A 12125-nucleotide genomic window follows, 5' to 3' on the forward strand; every position below is an offset into this window, starting at 1 on the left:
GATCTAAACAATCTAACATAAATATCTTCTATTGTGTCTTGCTTTTTGTCAGTGCTCTTCAGTCCAAAGATGTGCACATTAGGTGGATTGGCCATGGGAAATTTCCCCATAGTGTCCAGGGATGTGCAGGTTAGGTAGACTGGCCAAGCTAACTTGCCCTGTCGTGTCCAGGGCTGTGCAGGTTAGGTGGGTTAGCCACAGGAAACATGGGATTAGAAGAATCGGAGGGATGGTGCTGAGTCTGTGTGGGATACTTTTCAGAGGGACAGTGCAGATGTGATGGGCCAAATGGCCACTTTCCTTACTGAAGGGATTCTATATTCAATGATACTTCTTTGTAATGTTGTCTAATTTGTTGGCTCACTCATCTCCACTCATTTCCATTTTGGTACTGACAATATCAGCTTCCTTTCCTCTTGAAATATTGGACTCTTGCACACATCTTACTCGGTTGCAGCTCATTTTTCTGAGAGGTAGCTCTGTGCATTCTCCCACAGCTTGATGCTTTACCCTGTTCCTGCAGAAATGACTACCATCAGAGAAAACAGTGTCCTTAAATCATCATATCTCACACTATTCCAAAAAGATTCCAACAAAATTTGCAGTGGGATACAACATTTTTAAAAATGACATGGCAAAAACAGCATAGCATATAAAATTAAACCTAAAATACAGGGGTACAATATGATAATGTGTGAACTTTACATAAAGTACCTCTCAGGGTGACATAACTACAGTCTGAATATGGGCTAATTCTTTGGGATTTACTTCATCTCATGTCTCTCTTTAACAGTGATCTTTGGCAAGTTATTTGTTTAATCTATTGTACTAAATTGTGGAGCTTTTTTTAAACTGTTCTGCAATCCAGACAAACATCAAGGAGTTTACTGGCTCATTTGAGGTTCATAAACGGGCACTCAACTGGCAAAGGTTCAGTATAACAACCGTAACTAAAACACAGTAAGCATGTCAGATAAACATTACAGAGTTTAACTTTTATTGCCAGAAATTTTGAGCCTATGGAATGAACACCAGAGAGCAAACTCCAAACTGGTTGTGTCAGAGATCTAAACTGGAGTCTATGTAATACAACGCATTTTAAAACTCAAAGCTTGTAAGCTAACCCAGAGATCAACACATCTCCCTTACTGGATAGATGCATTCCATGTCTCAGGTTTCCAAAGTAATCCCACAGGAACTTTGTTTTTATAATCCTTCTTTTACTACAAATTTTCTCCTCTCCTGTCTGAAGCTACTGATTTTCTCCTGCAGTTTCACAAGGAGCCAGTTGTGCTTGAATACATTCTCCAAGAAGCACAAAGGATTTGTGTACAGGATCCCTGCTGGTCAGAAGCTGTGCAGATTCAAAAAGATCAATGCAGCTTGGTCAAGTTTACAGATGATACTAAGGAAGTGTGGCAAGAAAAATCAACAATCAAGAGATTACAAAAGGAATTAGACAGGCAGAGTTATGGTTCCACGACACACATATTAGGCAACTTGAAGAGATTAGACAGTTATTCATGTGAATAAATCAGCAAACAAAACCTCAAGGTACTTCAGCCTTGAATGTAGCTGAATCAAAAGATGTCTTATGAAAACAAGGAAGTTTTGGTAATGTAATCTGATGAGTAATCCAGAGACTCTAAATAATACTTTAGGGCATGAGTTCAAATATCAACACAGCAGCTGGCAGAATTTAATTTCAATTAAGTAATACATCTGGAATTGAAAGCCAGACTAAATAACAGTGATCATTAAACTATCAGATTGTCATAAAACCCAACTTCATGAATGCGTTCGAGGGAAGGAAATTTGCTATTGCTACCTGTTTCGGTCTACAGACATATAGGTGCATGGTTGACTCTTAAGTGCCCTCTGAAATGGTAGGACAAGTGACTCAACTGTGTCAAAATGCTGCTGAAACATTGAAAAACAATAAAACTGGACGGACCACCAACACCAGAGTAGGCACTCGAAACCTCAATACTGCAACCTTCCCCATGACATTGCAAAGTCCTCCACTGACGGTGGGATACAGTCAGGTGGGAGCTGCCCTGAGCCACTGATTCTGAACCCTATGAGGTCTTTTGATATCTGATCAAACACAGACAAGGAAACCTTTTAGCAGATTACAGCTACTGCGAACCCTTAGCATATGAACCAATACTCAACACTGAATATCATTTGGAAGAAGCACTACGAGGGCACACAACATACTTTGCGTAGGGGACATTGATACCTATCATTAAAAGTGCCTCTGAAACATTAAGTTAAGGGAGCTGGCTGAGTCTTGAAGCATTGACTAACCTGTGGAAGATGATGATGGAATCAAAGGGAAAGATCTGCTTGGCTTCACCCTCGTCAATTTATCCGAGACACACTTTACAGTACAGTTAAAGGGCCAATTGAAAGGTGGGCAAGATTGGAAGCTCTACATACTGAGAGAATAATGTCATAAGATTCCACTGTTTTAAACAAATAGGAGGAATTATCTATGTAAAAAACAAAAAGCAAAAGGTCTAAACTATCTATCTTAATTCAAACATTCAGAAATATCTGAATTATCAGGCACAAGTAACGAACTGTGCACCAAATTTAAACACAACCAAGAGAGATTCCATGAGTTTTTCAGCAGTGTACCAGATGTCAGTGATCTATAAGAACCATAAAAATCCTTCAAACTCTACCTTTCACAAGTGAAATTACAGCTTCACTTCTTTGATTAGCATCTGACTTCCATCCAGCAACAACTCCAACTCAGCCTGGAGGCCCACATACCCCTCTACATGTAAGGAGTTGACAAACAATAAGACTCCAGTTCAAATTGTCCCGATTGCTCACCTCACAGTTGCTCAATCACTTCTCCCAAGACTGGTTTTCAAGGCTACTTCCCCTGCAACTAAATACTGCTATAATCCCAGCTCCCCAGGCTGCATTCAGCAGGCATCTCCTCAGCAAGCACTTCCCTCAAGCTTTTCCAAGATCAAGCTTCTCATATGTATGGGGCTATCAACTGCTGCTCTTCACCAAATCTTTTATTATGGGTGAGTTTACATGCTATCCATCTTCAAGACTGGTGGTTGGATTTTCACGCCAAAATCATGATCACCTGAGCAACTTTACATGCCACACGCCAGAAGCAGGTGAACAGAGGGATCCAGTGGAATCCTCATTGTAAATTATTTGAATTCCTCTTGGACTGGAACCCTTAAAAAGTCTCAATTTTAATCAGTGACCTGAGGGATCCAATGAAATTAAATAAAATAGTCAATCAGAAAACTTTAACCTATAAAATACATGGTCTAACTCCTGATAAATGATTTAAAAAGCATCATGCTTACCTTAAAAATGCCTAAACCTCTTAAACCCCTGACCTGACACCACCAACTCTGCCAAATATGCTGTGAATCTGCAATGGAAAAGCATTAGCTCTGATCTCACTGGTCCATGGATAATATGGTGATGGCTTTATGTGTCTGTTATTACAGAAAGATCTTTTGCTAACTTAAGCATGTCTTGTGCTGATTCAATACTGCTGCACTTAGGAAATTAATGCTTTCCCCGTGTGTTGTGACTTTAAGTTTAATGGGATGAAAATTCAAGAATATTGGTGAATTCTTCTATTTTTGTTTCTGTGCAAGTCCAAATATCCTATATGCCAATTCAGATACAGAGGTAATGTTACTACATACCTGCATTACCTAACACGGGAGTTACTGAGCATGATAAAGTTGTGCTCAAAAGGCACCCTTGCAAAAATTATAAATATTTTGTGCTTTGTCCCCATCAGTCTACTGTTAATCATCAATGAAGTGATGGAGGGTAAAATTTAAAAAGCTACCAAACTGCACTTGACAGCAATAACCTGCCCACCAATTTGGTTTCTGCTAAGGGAACTTGGCCAAAAGAGCTAAAAACATTGAGGAGAAAGTGATTGCTTTTGACATCAAAGCAGTATTTGAATGTCTGAGGCATTCAGGAAGTCTCTCTGCCAGTTGGAGTCCTACCCAGCACAAATGGTTATATTTGTTGGAGGCCAATTGTCTCAGCTCCATGAAGTCCTCAGCAGATGTAACAGGTCCAAGTATCTTCAGCTGCCATGTCAATTACTTTATCTCCATCACAAGGCGAGCAATAGGACTGTTTGTTGAGGATTGCAGTGATTTCAGGACCATTTGCAACTCCTCAGATACTGAAGAGTATATGTCCTTCTGGACAGCATTCAGGCTTAGGCTGAAAATGGCCAAGTAACATTCACAAAGATTTGGTAATGACCACCTCCGACCAGTGGGCAACTTATCAATGTTCTTTCAATGCATTTCAAAGTCCATGACCTCCACCATCTAGAACAAGGATAGCAGGCACTTGGAACACCTGCACGTGCAGCTTACCCACCGAATCACACACAATCCTTAATTGGACCGAAATCACTGTTCCTTCAATGTCACTGGGCTTTAATCCTGAAATACCCCCCTCAGCAGCACTGTGGGTGCACCTCCACCAGACTACGACAGCAGAGTAAGAAAAAGGAACTCGTCACTCATGCAAGCAAAGACAGGCAACAAACGCTGGCCTTGCTAGTGACACAGACATCCCATAAAGAAAATAAACAAAGAGATGCAGGAGATAATAAGCAGAAAAAGAGGAAGTTAATTACAGCTACTGCTAGACAAACCATGACTACAGGGTAAGGGGTCAAGGGAACAGACTAATAAAAGACATACATTTATGTAGCACTTTTCATTACCATTTAGGTACAACCAATGAAGCACTTTTCTTCAGTGTTATCATTGTTGTTATGAAGGAAACCCAGCAACTGATTTGCATTCAATGTACTCCCCCAAGCAGTAATCTGATAATGACCAGAAAAATCTGCTTTTTGCAATTTCCACAACACATTGTCAGCATCATTTCGAAAGACCACAATCATCAGTGAAGCAGTCTTTGGGTTAAGCCCAAGGAAAGAGTCCTCACTGTACACAGGACGGGAGGTGGTTCCATCTCAAAGGATATACAATGTGCTTTGGCAGCCAATGCCAAGACGTTAATGAGATTTCCAAAGCTCTGCATCAATGATGCTGGCATCAAACATGAAAGCCCTCAATAATCAAGTGGAAGACCCTTGCTGGAAATCAATGCAAATGACAGCATCAGCTCTGGGCAGGTAATCATGACCACCACAATAACATGAGATTTCAGAAGTTTCAAAGATAATGGCAGCACTTCAAATGAATAATCTGAAATTAAGAGTCTAACAACAATCATGAATCTATTGTCAACTGTCAGAAAAACCCATCTGGTCCTTTAGGGAAGGAAACTGCCATCCTTACCTGGTCTGGCCTACATGTGACACTAGACCCACAACAATGTGGGTGACTCTTAATTACCCTCTGGGCAATAAAGGATAGGCAACAAATGCTAGCCTAGCCAGAGATGCCCTCATCTTGTGAATGAATAAAAAAAATCAGTATCATCAAGATCTTCCTCCGGCATGGGACAACTTCCTGTACACTTGTGGCAGGCGTTGTCTTAGTTGAATCAGCTTTTCAGTCATTAAAAGATAAGCAGAAGATCTTGTCTGATCTCTCAATTGTCAGAGGCTACTTTCTGGTCAACTGTTGCACTCGGAAGGATGCCAACTTGTTGTGATGTTGATTAATAGATGTGGATTATGCAGGACTTGGGAATAATTCCTTGCTCATCTTCAAAATAGTGCCATGGAATTTTTCTTACTTCCACCTGAGCCATCAGACGGGGCCTTGGTTTAATAGCTCATCCATAAAATGGTACCTCCAACACTGTAGAACTCTCTCAGTATAATACACTGCAAGGCCATCTTTGATTTTCTTGTGCTGAAGCCCTGAAATTGGAGTTTGAACTTAGAATCTTGTGATTCAGAGATAACTGAGCCACAGCTGACACCAGAAGGCAAGCAAATGCTGTTTTTGGGTAGCTGCTCTTCACATGAACATTGGTCAAGACCTGGAATGATCAGAGAGGCAGGCAAACAAAGAAAAACGATAGAATAATTGAAAGTGCAATTGGTTGCAATGAGGGTGGACTGTTGGCTCCCACTGGATGGGATCACTCATTGTTTTGACATCTGTGGTGAACTAAACCATGGTCTCCCTTGTCCTCTATTCTTACAGTTGAATTGTATAACATTACGCATTTAAAAGTCTCAGAGGCAGTAGGGATTTGAACCTTCACATCAAGGATAAAACAACAGAAAACAGAACACTTGCTACCTTTCAAAGTATTTAATTAAATGTGAAATATGTTTATATGCTTCTGAGAGATATGATAAGGCACTATGTAAACACAAATCTGTATTTATTTTACCACAGCTATTGGTAAGACTATTGACAGATAACTCCGCTAAGTGCGAGATGATACACTTTGGGAGAAGTAACAAGACAAAGGAGTACTCAATGAACAACAGGACACTAGGAAGCTAAGAGGAACAGAGGGATATTGGGGTGCTTGTTTACAAAGGCGGTGCATCAGGTTAATAAGGCAGTTAAGGTATATGGAGCACTTGCCTTTATCAGTCAAAGCATAGATTATAAGAGTTGGACATTATGCTGGAACTGTAGAGAACTTTGGTTAGGCCACAGCTGGGATACGGTGTTCAATTCTGGTCACTGCACTATAGGAAGGATGTGATTGCGCTGGAGAATGTGCAGAGGAGACTCACCAGGATACTGCCAGGAACGGAACATCTTAGGTACAAAAAGAGGCTGGATAAGCTCGGGGTTTTTTTTGAAGCAGAAAAGGTTGAGTGGGAACCTTACTGAGATATATTGCAAGTGCAGCAAGTAATTATGATGGCAAATGAAATATTGTCCTTCATTGTAGGAGGAATGGAGTTTAAAAATAGGAAGGGTTATGCTGCAGCTGTACAGGGTGAGGCCACACATGGAGTACTACGTACAATTTTGGTCCCTTTACTTGAGAAAGGAAATACTGGCAGAGGAGGTTCACTAGGATGATTCCAGAATTGAGAGGATTGGCTTATAATGAGAGATTGAGTAGGTTGGGACTATACTCATTGGAATTTAGAAGGTTGAAGTGGGATCTCATTGAAACATATAAAATTATGAAAGGAATAGATAAGACAGAAGCAGGGAGACTGATTCCACCGGCAGGTAAAACTAGAATGCGAGGATATAGCCTGAAAATAAGGGGAAGCAGATTTAGGACTGAATTGAGGAGGAGCTTCTTCACCCAAATCTGTGGAATTCCCTGCCCGGTGAAGCAACTGAGGGTACCTCGCTGAATGTTTTTAAGGCAAAGGTGGATAGATTTTTGAACAATAAAGGAATTAAGGGTTATGGACAGTGGGCAGGTAAGTGGAGCTGAATCCACAAAAAAGATCAGCCATGATCTTACTGAATGGCAGAGAAGGCTTGCCAGGCCAGATAGTCTACTCCTGCTCCTATTTCTAACGTGAGGTAACCAGAGGCATGGACAGGTTGAGTGGAAAGCTGCTTTTCCCCTTTGTTGAAGGATCAATAACCGGGGTGGGGTAGGGACCCTAATTTTAAGGTGAAAGACTAGGGGTTTAGAGGAGACTTGAGGAAAGTATTCTCATCCAGAGGGTGATGGGAGTCTGGAATGCAGTGGAATGGTGGGGGGCACAGCTAACCTCACAACCTTTAAAAAATATTTGAATGAACACTTGAAATTTAATAACATTCAAGGCTATGAACTCTGTGTGGGGAAAAAGGGTCTAGTACTGATTTAGTGTATTTTTGGCAGTACAGACTGAATGGGACAAAGGGCTGTTAGGAACCGTATGATTTCTATCATTAATTCAGATCTATTTAATTCAAAGATGATCCATCTGGTACTTGACGAATCAAGCGTCATCAGTGTATGAAGGAAACCAGCATACCAACTGGTTCAAAAAGATGCAGAGGTCAGTCACGAACCCAGGAGACAAGTGATTTATAATGTCAGAAACAGCATTCACTCACCCATTTATGGTCTCTTTGTTTTCTGCACGAATGAAGTGGTGCTTCTCTGGCGTGACAATACAAAGTGAGTTCTTCTGAGCTGTCTTGCTCTCACCATCAGTGACATCAGTGGAGAGATTCATATTGATGGTGCCTTGCGGAAGTGTGCTGGGCTGTTGTAAGGAAAGAGGAGATTTCTATGAGGGAACTTATTTCAACTTTGAGTACTTCCTTATTTTAAAAGCAAATCACTCAGTCAAAATGCAATTAAAAATGAATAATTACCCATTTTAACATGCAGTTTGATTTCTCCAGAAATTCACCTGTCAATGGTCAATGGACTGCAATCAAGTTAGTTGAGAAGTCAAGTGGCATTAAGATCAGTGGCAATTTGCTTGAAATTCAATCATCACAGTGAAACTATAGCCTCTTCTTCAAAAGCAAGTTTCATCAGAATTAGTGAAAGGTCAAACATTTGAAACATTACATGCTTTAGATGCTGCAAAATCTGCTGTATTTCTAGTAATTTCTGTTCACAGGAAGATTTCCTTACATGGATTTGCTCAGTTACATCCTTATCTTCATCACCTTTCAGCAAATACCATTCAAAATTCTGCTACCTGTAACCTAACTCGCACTAAATATCAATATGTATCACCCACGTGCTTACCTGTATTGGCTCCTGATTTGCTAACACTTTTAATGTTAAAATTCTCAACCGTGTGTTCAAATCCACTCAAAGCACACCCCTCTCAAAACTTCTCCAGTTCTAAAACCATTCAAAAAATCTGCATTCCTCACATCTGGATACTTGTGTATCCACATTCCTGTGTTTCTTACAACTGGTATCCATTCCTTTACTGTATAAGTCCTGGTTTCTGAATTCTCTCCAAAAATATTTCCATTGCTTTCCTTTACAATCTTCCTTAAAACCTAACCATTTAGCTGATTTTGTCTGATTTCTTTTCCATGAAGGACTTTCCAACATCAAAAAGTTCTGTAAGTCATTGTTGGATCCTATTACACTGTCTCCACATGCTACAATTCCTGTTATTAAAATATCATCATTGTCTATAAAAGAGCACTGTAATCAACCTAGTTCATGAAGTTACAATACTGTTGAGAAGATGTCTCCATCATATTTATTCCTGCTATTACAGTCACAATTCATGGAACAGAGATCATTGTGCATGTACTTAATGCAATGGACTCTGTCTGTACAACACGACAATGACATGAAGCACATTCCAAAGTAATGAATTGTTGAATGCAGACAACAGAACAATAAGTTACATCTAAAGCAGTACCTGGTGAATAAAGCTCCAGAGATTTTAAAATGTGCAAGTCAATAGGATGTCTTGAGATGCAAAGATCGATCTATTTCTCACCTCACAGCACTCACTTCCCCACCATCAGCTTGAGTGTTATTACCTGAAATAAGTATTGGTTGACACACGTAGCTGTTGTTTTGTAACATACTAAATTAAATGCAAGCATCAACACCTCAATCTGTTCCTTGTCATTAAGTAACAATTCTTCTGAATTCTTCTAAACATGTTTGTGTCACAGCAGAGCCAGTGACACAGAAAATCACTTATCCAACAGTGGCTGCACCGGCATTCTTTCCCTCTCTAAAGTACCAGTTGCATATTTGCATTCAATCGAATCAGGCTATTATATAACCGAGTAAAATTTAACAACACTATAGAAACACTATAGAGAATGGTACTTCAATGAAAATGCTACAAAAGATGGAAGCTTTTTTGGGGGTGGGGGGGTGGGAGGATTGAATGCAATATGGAAGGTTACCCTAATAGCACAGAAACAGTCATTATCAAAGCATCAAATGAGAATTGTTACTGCCTGCCTCAGTGGCTCAGGGGAGATTGGGTTAAATTGATGAAAGGATGAAAGATGATCCCAAACTAATGGAAAATATCTGACTCCCAGTTTAGCTGCAGTAAAATTGGGAGCATCCACTAACTCACTGTGGAAAGTTGGCTCCCTGATATAATGTTTAAATTAAGTTCCATTCCTCAGATTCTGGAATCCATTTGATTTTAGCAGCTGCAGATTGGGGTTCTCAGAGTTCAGGAAACATGGTAACTGAAGGGAGGGTAACCCCTCAGCCTCCGAACCTCCAGAGAAAACAGCTCCAGCCCTCCAGCCTGTTCAACCTCTCCCTATAGCTCAAATCCTCCAACCCTGGCAACATCTTGCTTAGATAATGAGATGAATTTTTTGCCATGAGGTGAGTTGTATCCTATATTCATACATTTGCATCTCATGAATAACACAAGAGAATTAACTCCATGCAGTCCAGGGGAGGATATATCCCTGGACCATCACTTCACCCAACTCAAGAACAGCAACACACCAGGTGGACAGGATCAGGCAGGCAAGTTGTGCTTCAAATAGTACTTTGAAGCAGAAGACAAGACAGGCAGCTTGTGGCTGAGAGGGTCACTTTTGTGTAGAAAGTAAAGCAGTCAGTCAGGGAATACTGCCACAGTTAGTCCAGGGGTTAGGCCATTTCTAGATCAGGGGTTGGCCCAATGCATATTGTGAAATTGGCTAAATTTCAGTCATGGGATTGCTCCATGGTAAATCCTGGTAGACAATCAAAATCAATCTGGGCCTTGCTGGTTGGTCAATTGATTCTTCTTGCACTAGATTAGAGTGCTGCTGGAAAAGAATAGCAGGTCAGGCAGCATCCAAGAAGCAGGAAAATCGACATTTCGGGCAAAAGTCCTTCTTCTTGCATGTTCAGTCCAGGGAATGGGCAGCTGTCAATTAGAGCTATCCTGCAAACTCTGCAGAGGGTAAGGACTGCTGCTCGTCCTGAGAATGAGTCATATATAATCTGGGTTTATTTTAGGGTTTGTCCATGTTGTTGCTGGAGCTATGGAACAGCTCAAGTCTGGGAATAGCCTGATTGTACTCACTACCCAAGGGAATTGTTAGTCATAGGGTCAAGTCAATATAGAAGGGCGGGATCTGGTGGGATAAGGCAGAGGTCTGGACAGTCTTAAAATGTGAGGGTGTTTAAAATCAATCCATTGTCACTTTGGGTTCAACCTGGGAGGGTGGGATTGATTGGGAGAGTAGAGTCAACAAAAGCATCAACAGTCATGGACTCCAGGCCTAAAATGGGAACTGTAATGGTAACATTGATAGGCTCAACTGAAACGAGGGTAGGAGAAGGGAATCTGGGACCATTATACAGGACAAGAAGTGGAGAGTGGGCAGAAGATACCATGGATCACAGATACAGCCCGCAAGTCACTGCAGCAAATGAAAATTCTCAAGATCACCATATTGATCCAAAAATCAACCACACAATAAACTTTCCATATTAACAAAGCAACATCCAAAACTGGGGGAGGTCTTTTTGGATGGTCACAGTTTTAGGACTAGAATACAAGTCTACCTTAAGAGTTACTCAAGTTACCAGAAGTCCAGTGATGACAAATGTTATTCATTTGTTTTCAATTCAACTCCTAGATGATCTAGTTTCAAGTTCCACTTGCCATGGAAGTGAAAGGGCTGAATCATTTGAAGAAAGAAATAGATACCTTTTATCACATCCCAAAAGGGTCTTGTGGTATATTGGTGGTGTCTCTACCTCTGGGAAAGAAGGTACGAGTTCATTTCCCATCTACGCAGAGAATGTGTCATAACATATTCGAACAGATTGATTTTTAAAAACTCATACCAAAGGGCCTGCAGCCAGAGGGAACCTGATAGTCACCCTCTTCCAGAATGAGAGAGCTGCACTGATACTTGTGTTCTTGCTAATATTTCAATTGTACAATCGATCTTCAGCCCTCTGCGTGCTGTGTGCTACATTCCTCAAGGATTGTCTATTTGATTCAGCTATGCAATAAAATGTTGACTTTTAATTTTAACTATGCTTTTGATGTCCTCACCTCTGTGAAAACTGAAGCATGTACACAAACCTTGCCCTGGACCAATGTTAGTGCTAACACAGCTGTCATACAGCGAGCACTCCCTCTACCTCATACTCCTGGGTGTTTGCATTAAAATGGACCTTGCACTGAAGACATAGACGTCAGATCAGGAACTCCATTTGCTAGTGAATACGATAGAGTTTATTTTTACTAATTCACAAGATGTGGGCATCACTGGCTAGACCAGCATTTG

The 12125-nt window shown here is 40.7% G+C and overlaps 1 protein-coding gene across 7 annotated transcripts in view; it reads right to left on the bottom strand.

Annotated features, from left to right (window-relative positions):
* The window catches only part of LOC140464289 (myosin phosphatase Rho-interacting protein-like), a 211384-nt gene that overhangs the window by 105731 nt on the left and 93528 nt on the right, over window positions 1-12125 (bottom strand). For all 7 annotated transcript variants that reach the window (XM_072559181.1, XM_072559180.1, XM_072559179.1 and 4 more), the window contains exon 4: window positions 7983-8134. In XM_072559181.1, coding sequence (XP_072415282.1) covers window positions 7983-8134 — 152 coding nt within the window. The remainder of the gene's footprint in view (window positions 1-7982; window positions 8135-12125) is intronic.

The sequence above is a fragment of the Chiloscyllium punctatum genome, chromosome 40 (genome assembly GCF_047496795.1).
Source record: "Chiloscyllium punctatum isolate Juve2018m chromosome 40, sChiPun1.3, whole genome shotgun sequence".
NCBI lineage: Eukaryota > Metazoa > Chordata > Chondrichthyes > Orectolobiformes > Hemiscylliidae > Chiloscyllium > Chiloscyllium punctatum.